Source organism: Bacillus rossius (genome assembly GCF_032445375.1).
Source record: "Bacillus rossius redtenbacheri isolate Brsri chromosome 4 unlocalized genomic scaffold, Brsri_v3 Brsri_v3_scf4_2, whole genome shotgun sequence".
Taxonomy (NCBI): domain Eukaryota; kingdom Metazoa; phylum Arthropoda; class Insecta; order Phasmatodea; family Bacillidae; genus Bacillus; species Bacillus rossius.
The window spans coordinates 10,583,112-10,595,823 of NW_026962011.1; the positions used below are offsets into that span (position 1 = coordinate 10,583,112).

Below are 12,712 nucleotides of genomic sequence, written 5' to 3' on the forward strand. Positions count from 1 at the left end.
TTAAACTGAAAAGAAAAAAACAGGACAAAAGAGAGAGAAAGATAGGGGAGATTAATCTGTGTTTGCTGGTACTGGAATAGGAGAGATGTTGACCATAATGACATATTAAATAACTTTTTTCACTTTTTTTTGTCCCGTTTCTCCTCTCTACAGTGCAGAGTCCGTTCTTTTTTTCTAAGTTTTATTGTGAAAAATAGTCCAATTATGCCAAATAATAGTTAAAAGGTAAAACCCTGTTCTGGTGTATTTTTGAGTCTCTTGGTGGGTAGGGCAATTAAGCTCAAAAATTTGCACACTGTAATCTTCTTAGTGTTGTACTGCATTTTTGAAATTGTAATGTTTGTTGTACTGTATGGTAGTGTGCTGGAAACTGTGCAGGAGACTGTAGAGGGACACCTGGAAGTACAGCTGAAAAACAGTGTCCTGAAGATGGAAGAAGAGTGCCCGTTGTTCTCTCCGAGTCCCGGCTTGGATGCCCTCGACCTCCACAGTCAGCTGGCCAACCAGCTCCAGGAACAGGCCGGGCCGGACCGCTACCTCACCTACTGCGCCCAAGTGCTGCAGCTCTGCGTGGCTCTGTGGGGCAGCTTGCCGCTGTCTGGTAGGTTTCCAAATCTCAGTATGGAGTGAACTGGACTCCCATTCCATCCGCCCATCAATCTATGTATGGCTTCCTGCTTCCTGTGGTCACGGATATATTCCACCTCCTCCCTGAAATACTAAAAAATTTATCATTCCCACCAACAAATGGAAAGAATATAAAGATAAAAAGCAGAAAAAAGTGCTTCTATCCTACCCCTCCTCCTGCAATTAAATTCTGTGTTTATGTTTGTGGTTTACAAAATTTACTCTAGAAAAAACCTGAATACTTATAATCTTAAAGATGTAAGTTGCTAGTTAAAAATTAAAATTATTTCTGAAAGTATTGTTGGCGATTTTGGTAGTGCTGTACATCAGTTCTTACACAGAGAGAATTTTTAACAGTGTCGGTCACAGCCAAACAGAATCCAGATCATTTTTGTGTGCAGCAACTTTGGTGCACTAATGGTGCAGATTGTATAATGTTCAGCTAATAAAATGTGCTTCAAAATCAAATTTACCCCTGTGGAAATTCAAAAAAACTAAGCATGCAACAGTGAGTTTCTTAACTGGTGATATAAAGCTATGCCTTTTGAAAAGTATTCAACATACCACATATGGCTTGCATATTTTATGCCAATTTTTAGTGTAAAGAAAGTACTGCGATTCATATGCGAATTTTGGGTTTAAAACATAATGTACTGTGTGGTTGAATATGTGCTTATTTAACTAACATATGATGGTTTTTAATAAATATAATTCCATGAGTAACTATAAATTGAGTAATCTAAATATCTCAACAGTTGCGTGAACCTCTGTGAACAGCGCAGTTATTGTAAGTGTGTCATGTATGCCGTCAGACTCGTCACGGCGCCTGCAAGTAACATGTCTGCTGTGGTGTTAGGCGAGGAGAGAAAATTCTAAAAATAAACCAGCCAGAGAGGGAGCAAGAGAGTGAGTGAGTGCGTGCGTGTGTGTGTGTGTGTGTGTGCGTGTGTGTGTGTGTGTGGGGGGGGGGGGAAGGTTGCGCATGGATAAGGCCACATGATAGTGCTGATGGTTTTCCCTCCTTGTAAATGTCCTCTGTACTGGCACCCACACAATTAACATGTCTACCTTGACAGGTGTTCATGATGCAACTGTGCCCAATCATTATTGTTTTTGATTGAGATTTCTCACACTTTCAACTGAACATTCTGTGACAGTACTGCAGCCATTGCTGGTGTTAATAAGACAACCTTTTATATTCCGTCAGCCTCGTATGTGCTAGATTTTATAGACAGAACTGACAGAGTAGCTTGCTGCCGCCTCTAAAAAAAAACCAAGAGTCAACGCCACTGTTGTATTTCTTACGCCCCAATAAGCTGAAAACTGGAACACTTTACTTGTATCCATGAAACTCTAGTGAAGGCATGCATTTCTTACGGAGGGGTGACCCTTACGGTGAAAATGTTAGATTTTTTTTGTCCAAAGGGAAGAAGACCCTTCTGTTGGTAAATACGATAAATATAAACTCTGATACTGACTTAAGTTTTTCATTTAGTTGTTTGTTTGACACCTGTGTATATTTTTAATTATTTCACAATGGATTAGCTAAAATTTACTTCATATATTTTTTTACATATTTTTTATTGCCATATTTTATTGTAACTCAGAGTAATTTACTTGTGTTCAATATCTGGAGTGGATTAACAGATATAACAGGATCATAGAGAATATTTACCAAGTAATTCAAATACAAAATAAAAATGTACAGCTGATAAAGATTGTGACATAGCCTAAACAACTCATGAACTCCTGCCCTCTGCTAATAATAATGTAACTAATTTGCGTAATTATTTTTTGGTTCATAATTAATATGTATAATGTTTCTCTATTGCATAGGCATTTAAAGTATTTTGATGGTGCTAAAATAAGTATTAATTAATCATTGTTAATTTTGATCGGGTTTAACGTACAGTTTGGGGTATTTTTTAAAATTATTTTATTCTTTGGCTTTGTTCTGGTTTCTTAACTTAACGTGATGCTTTTGGACAAATGACAAAGTGCCAGAAGGTTTATAAAGAATGGAAGACAACAATGGGACACACGGGTGCCCTGAAGTAATTTTATTTTTTGTGTACTTATCTAAGAGATACGTCGCTGAAAACTCATCACGTGGGCACATGACTGCACAGCATTAGCCGATAAGGTTTGCTGGATGTTTTTCAACCAGCCAATCAGAATGAACTAGTAGGTCTTCTGATGTGAAATTCCAGACTTTTAGAGAACATTTTGCAGCTGCACACCTTCTGTATATAGTCATGTATCTGATTCTTTTGTGTGATTGGTCAGGGTAACCTCTCTTTGTTTCTAAATTCGTAAAGGAAGGTAACTAACTGCGTGGTGCAAGCCAGTTGTCGCTCTATTGCTGCTGCATACATTCGCGTCGTTGGAAACTCGTGAAATTCTGATGAGAACTCCTTAAGTGACAGTTTAACGCCTGCTGGTCAGGGCCAAGACAAGATTCAAACTTTTTTTGCTATATTTCATTAGAAATTTGACCCCAGGCATCGTCATTGGTCCAGAGTAACCGTCGTCAAACATCCCCTCCCCCTCCCCATCAGTTAATCTGTGGGATGGCGTATCTAGTTAAGTATTCTTAACTAAGGGACTTATTATTTTTATATTGAGAGGCATGAAAGAAAATGCCATGATCTAACAACATGCGAGACAGTAGTTGCTTATTTGCTGTATGTATCTATGGTGAAACAAAACATTTCATCTCAAAAAATATATTTTAAAAACATAAATAATTTTTTCAGATTCCATATATAATTAGCAGAAAGTGTGTTTATAATATTGCTGAACTAAAATACAGTTTATCTGTTGCCGTTGACAACGAAAAGTGAATAAAAAGGGTTTAAATGTGTAAATATGAGCTCATTTAATCACTTATTTTAGAACACACAAATTAAAAATATATATTTAAATTTTTCGTGAAATTGGCTTAATTGAATTTCACAGTATTTTGCATTTCATAAAAATTTTCCTGATCAATTTGTAGAGTAGCAGGTTCTGGATAATAAGCAGAATACGAACTGAAACGAAAGTTATTTGGTTAGGTTAAGTTAGGTTAGCTGTATATTTAAAAACAATTTTTTATTTCATAATTGAAATTTTTTTTAACAAACATTTTACATATAATTAGTGTAGCTGACATAACATAACCAACCTTTAATTTATAATTTGTTTAATTTCCCTGAAGCCACTACGCTACATATTTACTTTATTTTCAGTATGTATTTTTTACATGATGTGAAAATAAAATTTTATTGCGATTCTAAACTAATTTTTACTATTAAGATTAAATATTCGTATTCAAGAATAATGTGGTATTCATATTCATATTCAATTCAAACTAAAAAACATACTCGCACAGGCCTATAGTCGCCGCACGGTAAGTTCATACTTTTAGGAAGCCCTGCTTCAAGCTGGGATCTATTTTCAAGGTGACTATGTATCCTTCCGCCAAATATCAACTATAACATTGCCATGTGGAAAACCATGTGACTACCACATGGCAATGTTTTGGTTGGGTAACTGTCAAATAGGGATGTAATTAATGGATAATAAAATTACACTGCAATTTTTATAATTGGTTAAATGTCAGTAGAAAATATCATAACACCATGTTTAATAATTCAAATGTTAAATATAAAAAAAATCTAAGCAAATTTTTATAGTTTAGAGTTTAAACCCAGCGTGGTGCTGTGTCTTCACATAATATCTATAAAAATTGATGTTAAGTTTTACTAAAGAAATTTTGCTGCTTCGAGATTACTATATCACAAAGTGCTATGGTTGAAAGCATGAAAATTATGTCAGTATCATTTATGAAGAATTTAACTTTAAGAAATTATTCAGTTTGATGTAGCTATGTAAACTGTTAGTTTCCTAAAGCCGTGAGTGCCAGGCACATCACTGCCATTACATCGAGAGGTCATTTGTGAATAGAAAATAACAAGTTAGGGTAAATATGTAGTTGGGCGGTATTTGCGGAAAAAAAATGTTAAAAATCCGAAAATACCTTTATTGTATGCTCTTCAACTTCCCCTTTCATTAAAAGCGGCGGAGGTAAGAAATTCCAAATACTTTAGAAGATATCGAATTTTAAAATTTCATCATATGTAGTTGAGCGGTATTTGCGAAAAAAAAAAATGTTAAAAATCCGAAAATACCTTTATTATATGCTCTTCAACTTCATCTTTTCATTAAAAGCGGCGGAAATAAGAAATTATAAATACTTTAGGAGATATCAAATTTTTAAATTTCATCACAATACCAGTGCATTGATGTGGCGATTATCATTGTTTCTTGTTTACGTACGAGTATCTACTTTTTTTATTGGCTAATGATGTCACGTGATTGTTCGTGATAGGCCAGAATTCAAACGAACCAATACGTGATTATTTAGTTCATTTATTGTTTAAAACAGTGTTTAATTACCGCCTCCAACTTAGGTGAGTTTTTAACGTTTCTAATTTTAAAGTCTTATTTGTTATTTGGTTTATATTGTTGTGCAAGTAATAAGTAACAAAAATTTTTTACATGAGTTGTTACTGTGCATCCTTTGTTACGGGTTTGTTAGGTTAAGGTCAGTTACATTATAAATAATTTAAAACTAAAGAATAGTTAAAATTAATTCACATTATTTTTAATGTCGGCTTAGTTTGAAAGTATCAATAATGTAACTGACCTGACCTAATCAACCATTTTATTAATTACGCATTCACGATTCGCATATTCACGAACTCACGGCAAAATAACAAAAATGGCGTCGCTCGAATGGTTCCACAGGTCTTGTATTGCAAAATTAAAAAATTCGATATCTCCTTAAGTATTTGTAATTTCTTAGCTCCGTCGCTTTTAATGAAAAGAGGAAGTTGAAGAGCATATAATAAAGATATTTTCGGATTTTTAACATTTTTTTTCGCAAATACCGCTCAACTACATATTTACCCAAGTTAGTAACACTTTTCTGGCACTACGAACCGAGTCAAGTATCGGTTAAAGGTGTGTGTATTTTTATGTGTCTATGTGGTTTGTCTCATATAAAAACTATATCACTTAAGTATGTACAATGCAGAAAAGAAATTGTTGCCATAAAAAACTTAACTTAAGAATCTGTAATAAAATAAATATATTAAATAAATCGAAACTCAGCAATAAATTATCACTACCATCAATATTATGTTATATCCTGTAATGAAACTAATGTTTAAGAATCACATATAAACACAGCAGAGAAATTACATATCACTAAACACGTTATCCAGAACACCTGTAATTAAAAAGCATACATTAGCACATTTACCCTGAGCATATATTCAAATGCTGTATTTTTTTATGGTTACAGGTGTTAACAAAAAGTCATAACAACCTACGTAGAGTTGAATTTCTACTCAAGTTTTTTTAAAATGCATTCTAATTATTGACAATTATGTTTCCTAACCTAACCAAAATTAACCAAAATTTACCAAACCTTGCATGTAAATAAACCTCATTTGGGTTGGGTTAGGTTACATTATGTTGGTTGAGGATAGGTTATGTTAGGTTAGTATCTGTGTACATGCCCTTACATTTAATATGTTTTGCTTGTGGGACATTACCTAATATATAAACGAAAATATAAGAACGTGTCTGTTTGTAATTTGCCCGACATTCAAAACAAGAAAGCTGCGAGGAAGGTACTTTTACACTATTTTACAAACACGCCCCAACCTAACGGAACGTTTTCACGCACATACTTTCATAACGTGTTAATTAGTCACTCACTTTTTCACGGTCGTGACGCCCAGATCTAGAAGAAATGCTGTCATTTCTGCGACATCACCCTGTTCCAGTTGACCTGTATTCATTAACATCGTAACTCTTCGTGCCACGTTGATAATATCGTGCTGTCTCCTTCTTTACATTCATTTTAGTAACCTAACAAACCGTAATAACTAACACAAAGTTACACTGTAAAAGCAATAGTTCACTACAAGTTACAATTAAGACAACCCTTTAAAATTAGAAAATTAATTAGTACACAAATACACTGGATGTTTTCGGAAAATCAGAAGTCGTTTTGAGCAAACAAGTGTTCAACATGGCTCGGGCCGACACACAGTTACGTAGGTGATTCATCCGCAACAGCTTACAACGTCATCTGTAAACAAAATAACTTAACTTTCGTATATATTAAACAATATTACTCCAGGATCTGGAAGTAAACATATGTGAAACATTTTAAGCAATATTTATCGTTATTTCAGCTGTTCAAAATTACATACTAAGGAACTATTTCTTCAAGTGTGTAGCCAACATACCAATAAATATCGTTGCCACGCGTGTTTAAAAACTTACATATAAAATTAACAAATACAAATTATTTCAGTATTCATACACACGTACGGAAACGCAATAGCTTGATAAATTATGTCGTCCTATTTTGTTTATTTATTTGTCAAACAAATTGCACAATAGTGAACCAAATATTCTTAGTTCCATTTTTCAACAGTTCTTCCCAAAAGTACGAACTTACCGTGCGGCGACTATAGTTATTGTGCTGAACTGCTAAACTATCTTTATGTTTTGCTGTGTGAGTCGGTCGGTCGGTTGTTCGTTCGTTCAGTCGTTCGTTCAGTCGTTCGTTCAGTCGTTCGTTCAGTCAGTCAGTCAGTCAGTCAGTCAAGCACATGGTTTAGGCTGCTTATTCAGGTTACTCAAACGCGTTAGTTCCTACTGGTTGGCAGTGCCTCACTCTTTCAGTGATTTCATTTTTCCTTTGTTTATTTTTGTTTTGCCCACTGCTAAAGTCCTTAAACTATTGGTGGGCATATAACTAAATTAAATAAAAGTACAGTAAAAAGAAAAAAAAAATATTATTTATAAAGTATCTATTTTAACTTTCCCTATTACAGTGAAACCTCTATTTAACAAATCTCAAGGGACCAAAATTTGTTGTGTTTGTTGTACAGGGGTTTGTTAAATGAAGGTTTTGCACGATATATTTCTAGTCATCATAAGGTTTCACATAAATGGCTAGAACTGGCTTTTTTTTACTGTTTAATACGATATGAGGAATTAAACATGAAAAAGTACATAGAATACACTTGTTTAATGGCATGTTTTATAAGGTCAAAATTTATCACTAAAAATTATCAATTCCAATCCCCAGTGCTTCCTGGAGTGCCATTTATTGTAAAATTGGCCATAGACGTTGATGTTAGATGCCCTAACCTCCATTAGCCAGTCAAAAAGTATCTTGTCCAAATCACCATTTTTACATGCTTTCACACGTTTTCGATTTGTTCCTACCAGAGAAGCGTTGATTTCGATCTGTTCCCGGTTGGATAATATGGTCGAAAGTGTACACGCCGGGAAGTCGAAACGTTTAGCTATATCACTAATTCATTTTACAGTAGTACATAACGTTTTGATTTCCGTAACTACGTGTGGAAATAAATAAACAGTGAAAACAGAAAAAAACGGAATTGTACTACACCATAGTTAAAAATATATGTGTGTGCGCATCTTTAACCATAGAAACGCAAAATATACTAGTTTTTCGTCTTGCCAGAGCGATGGTACGAGAGGTTTCCGCCACTAGTGCTAAATGTACCCGCCATTTTGAACAAAGTGTGGCATGTATACATGACGTATGTTATCCATGATGCTTTGTTTATTTGTATTCCGCGATGGTGCATACTATTTTAAGGTTATACGCATGTGTATTTTTAAGCCGTGATTGCAAAAAAATTAGTGGATGTCTTGTAGGAAATGTTTATTTTTGCGTGTTTTTCAAAATCGGGTCAGTTCGTTGTAAAGGGAATTTCACTATTTCGGAACAAATAAAATTCGGTATTTAGAGGTTAAAACAGCATTGATCTTATGGAGGTTCGGCGAGACCAAAATTTTATTTCGTTGCATGGGGTTTTTTCGTTAAATAGAATATTCGTTAATAGAGGTTTTACTGCTATCTTATGTAATTTTAATATAACTTAACTATTCCAACAATTTTAAACTATTTTTTATGTAGCCAACCCACCCAACCATTCTCACCATTTGTAATGTAGCTAACATAACCTAACCACTCTTGTATCACAATGCTCTTTTGGAAAAATGTTAGAATGTTTCGAAAAAGAATTTTGGATATTTTTTCAGTTAAAGATGCTCTACTTCAGAATTACCACGTAAGGAAATTCCAGGGTTAAAATTATTTAAAATGAAAATTAACATTGTTTAGGTTACTATGAATATTTTCTCATATTAAATTCACTTAATCACACAGTTTTCCTTGACTTCAAAGGCCTTCTCGTCTACTGAGTTTTCCAGAATCCAGTGGGAATAAAATACTATAGGTAGTTTAAAAGAAATTATAAATTGGTATAGTTGATAGTTATATTTTACTTATTCACTTGACACAAATGACTCATTCGTTGAAGACATATGAACTTTAATGTAATGCTAATGGTAAATTAACATAAACACCAGGAACATAAAATTAATCTCTAAAATTTCTGCATTTACTCAAGCTTAACTCGTTTTAAGAACTGAACTCGACTAAAAAAATTATTAATTATGGACTCGATCAGACTTCAAGGCATTATTACTTATTACTGAACTTGGCTCAACTCTACTTGACCCAAAAATTTTCAGATTTGCCCATTTCTACCAATAGGTTACATTTTGATAAGCATTTCAAACTACGTACTTTTGTTGTTAATTTTGTGCTAGATATATTCTTCACATTGTTTTCTTTGTGTAAATAAGTCAGATTAGTATTCACTATTAATATTTTTTGCTTGAAGCATTGTGGTCACTCAAGAGAAGTTAATTGTTACCACAGCAGGGTAATGCATACAAGTTAATGTATGCAGTCCCATGTAAAAATATGTCTGTAAAAATATCTGGAATTTGCCAAAAATTATACTTCAGAAAGGCTGTTAAGTAAAGAAAACAGTGTCAGTAAAGAGAGATGTGAGTAAATTGTGAATAATAATATTTTATGGCTGTATAGTTGAAAACCTATGGTAGTAAGTAAGAATAGAATACACAAAAAGAGAGTATTTGCTAAAATAAGTGGACCTGTAACAATGTAACTTTTTGAAGCTTTATTGTTTAGTGTATATAAAGGCAGGTTGGGATTGGAATTTGGTCTAGCTGAGCAAGTTTAGTTTAGTTGTGTGTGTGTGTTAGGTGAGGAAGTGAGTGCGCACCAAAAGGCACTTCTCCGCCGGGAAGCAGTGAGTCAGTGGCTGCAAGAGGTGGTTTCCCCAAGAGTTGAGCAGGAGACAGCAGAGATACAGCAGAAGCCCAGTGAGGACGTCGAACGCCACATTCCTGCCGTCCTATCTTTGCTGTCTGCATACAAGATAAAAGAAGCCTGCGACCAGTTGCAGAATGCTGGTGGGTACACGGTGTCTTTTGTTGTTATATATACAGTATGAGGACCATCCTCATTTTAAAGATTAATGCATATCAAATAAGCCCTATTGAAGAAGAGGTTTTTACATCGTTTTATCTCATAATCTTCGCACATTTTATGCTAAAATCAAGTTTGAAGAGTTGGGGTCTGATTTTTATGCGCGAGAAGTATTTTTGTTTGTATTAAGTTTTTCATAAAACAAAACACATTGCATGGAAAGTATGTTAAATTAAAAAAGTAGAGTAAACAAAAGCATGCCAATCAATTTAATTAGTCAATTAATTAGTCATGCAACAAAAACTACTTTTCTTCAACTTAAAATAGTAAACTGAAAACAGTGACCTGAACATGAGCCGGAACAACGTAGAGTACCGTACCCATAACCATTGTCATAGAACACAAAAGAGTGCAGACTATCCAATGTAGTTTACTTGGCACGTAACAGAGTGCGCTCATTGCATGCAATCAGCGAGCTATCAATGTCAATATTTAACTACGTGCATTCACATGAATGAAGCTATCTATAACACTGGCTATTTTTTATACACGTTACACAGTAAGGACAAACATTTTTCTGTTAATTAAATAAGTAAGGGGTAATAACATACTGCAAGTGGATTTTAACTTTAAAATACATTAGGGATGTGCGAATCCTTGATTTTCAGTTCGGTTCAAATCCAATTTGAATCCCTGGAAATATTTGAGATGTGAATCCGATTCCGAATATTAAGCACAGAATAATTAAAAATAACTGATTAATTTAAAAATAATGTTTGTGCTCTTTTGTCTAACTGTAACTACTGGCAATTATTTATTACACTGAGATTGAAATGTTTATACGTTACCATTATTTACGTTTTCCCGTTATTTGCACTATATTCTTCAGGTCCCGTTCAGTTCCCATTTAATCCAATACAATACTTTCACGTGAATTACGTCTCAAAAATCGAATCCATCCCGCTATTTACGTCACGTAACAATCATAGTAGGCCTAAAAACATTGTAAAAAACGTAACTTTTATAGTCGCAGTGAACATTTTAAATCGCAAAATATACATATTTTATAACATGAAAAGTTGCTTTTATTTCTAAACATATAATAATTTAAGCCTAGGCGTGTAAAAGTCCGAGTAATTATAGCAGGAGACAATCTAAAATGTACTAGGGAAAAACGTAAACTCACGAATGTATAAACGTTCTGATACTATATTTATGTCACAACTTAGCCGAAATACTGGTACGAGACATAAACTTCTCAAGGTAAAATGAGCGGAGTCTTGGTAACTGTTTTATACGTATTTTAAAATTTCGGAAGTATTGTACAGTTGACGCATATTTTTTGAACCAACCATTTATTTCTGAGGATCGTAAATAATTAATTATTGGTATCAAGACATCAAGATAAACGTAAACTTGAACACGTCACGGCAGCGAGAAAACTGGTGCGTATACCAATAAACTGGTATTAGAACTGGAAAAAACTGGTACACGGGAGGTGGAGCTTATATTTTTTTCCGCTAAGCTCGATCTATTGGCTGGCTGCTGATGGAATGTCACGAGTCTGGGCGGAGCGTTGAGTGAGTTATACTGCGCATGCGCAGCTCAGAGAACAGAGAGAGCCAGCCGGCGACTACGCCGTGCCGAAACAACAGCTGATCGAGTACAATGATCTTTCTCCGCGCACGGCGCGCTATTGAAGGTAAATTTCCAATTTGCGGCCCCTTTTTTTAAAATGTTTTTACTGTGGTGCAATGCGTATGTGTAATGTAGCCCGTATTTGTTATGAACGCTGCAGGATGCGACTGTATTTTAATTAACTTTAACGTATTTCTTACTTTCCCTTTATTTACACTTTCCAGCTTTTTACACTTTTTTTACTTTGTCCCCATGAAAAGTGCAAATAAGGGGTTTTGCTGTAGTTATATAAATACTTACGTAATAGTAGCCTAATTTTATTTTTCACTGCTAGTATTTTTGAGCTGTATTAAATTAATTTAAACTTTTGTGAATATTCGTAATACTGTTCGAATCCATGTACGTACGATTCCGGGTTTGGGTAATTGTGGATTTGAACCGTACCCGAAAATATCGGGTACTCGCACATCCCTAAAATACATTATTTTATATGAAAAAAGAAGTACCGTGTTTTATCGCATAATCGTCTCACATTTTATACTAAAATAAAGTTTGAAACGTAGGGGTACAAATTTTATGTAAAAAAAAAAAAGTTCGGTCAAGTTATTTATGAAAACAAAACCCATTCATGGAAAGTATGTTTATTTAAATATAAGTGGAGTATATAAGAGCACACCAAACCATTTATATTAATAACTTTAAATTAGAGTCATGCGAGTATAGGATTTTTAGGTCGAGTCGAGTTCGAGCGAGTATTCAAGAAATGTTTCGAGTTCGAGTTAAATTCGAGTCGAGTAGTAAAATCCATAAATATCCATTATTTATATATAACTGTCATGTTTAAAGACCAGCAAATATCAAGGCCCTATACAAATCTTGGGTGTGAGGATCCTCATTGCTGTATATATTTTCATGGTCTTTAATAATTTTGTTTCTTTTGAAAATGCAGAGTATTATTAAAATTTACTTGTTAACAAAAAAAAGTATTAAGGCATGATTTAATTACCGACACCGAGCAAAATTTTATTCAAAACCATAGCATAA

The 12,712-nt window shown here is 34.1% G+C and overlaps 1 protein-coding gene across 2 annotated transcripts in view; it reads left to right on the forward strand.

Annotated features, from left to right (window-relative positions):
* The window catches only part of LOC134541911 (nuclear pore complex protein Nup98-Nup96), a 182,432-nt gene that overhangs the window by 113,145 nt on the left and 56,575 nt on the right, over positions 1-12,712 (forward strand). For both annotated transcript variants that reach the window (XM_063385654.1, XM_063385655.1), the window contains exons 22-23: positions 379-601; positions 9,805-10,014. In XM_063385654.1, coding sequence (XP_063241724.1) covers positions 379-601; positions 9,805-10,014 — 433 coding nt within the window. The remainder of the gene's footprint in view (positions 1-378; positions 602-9,804; positions 10,015-12,712) is intronic.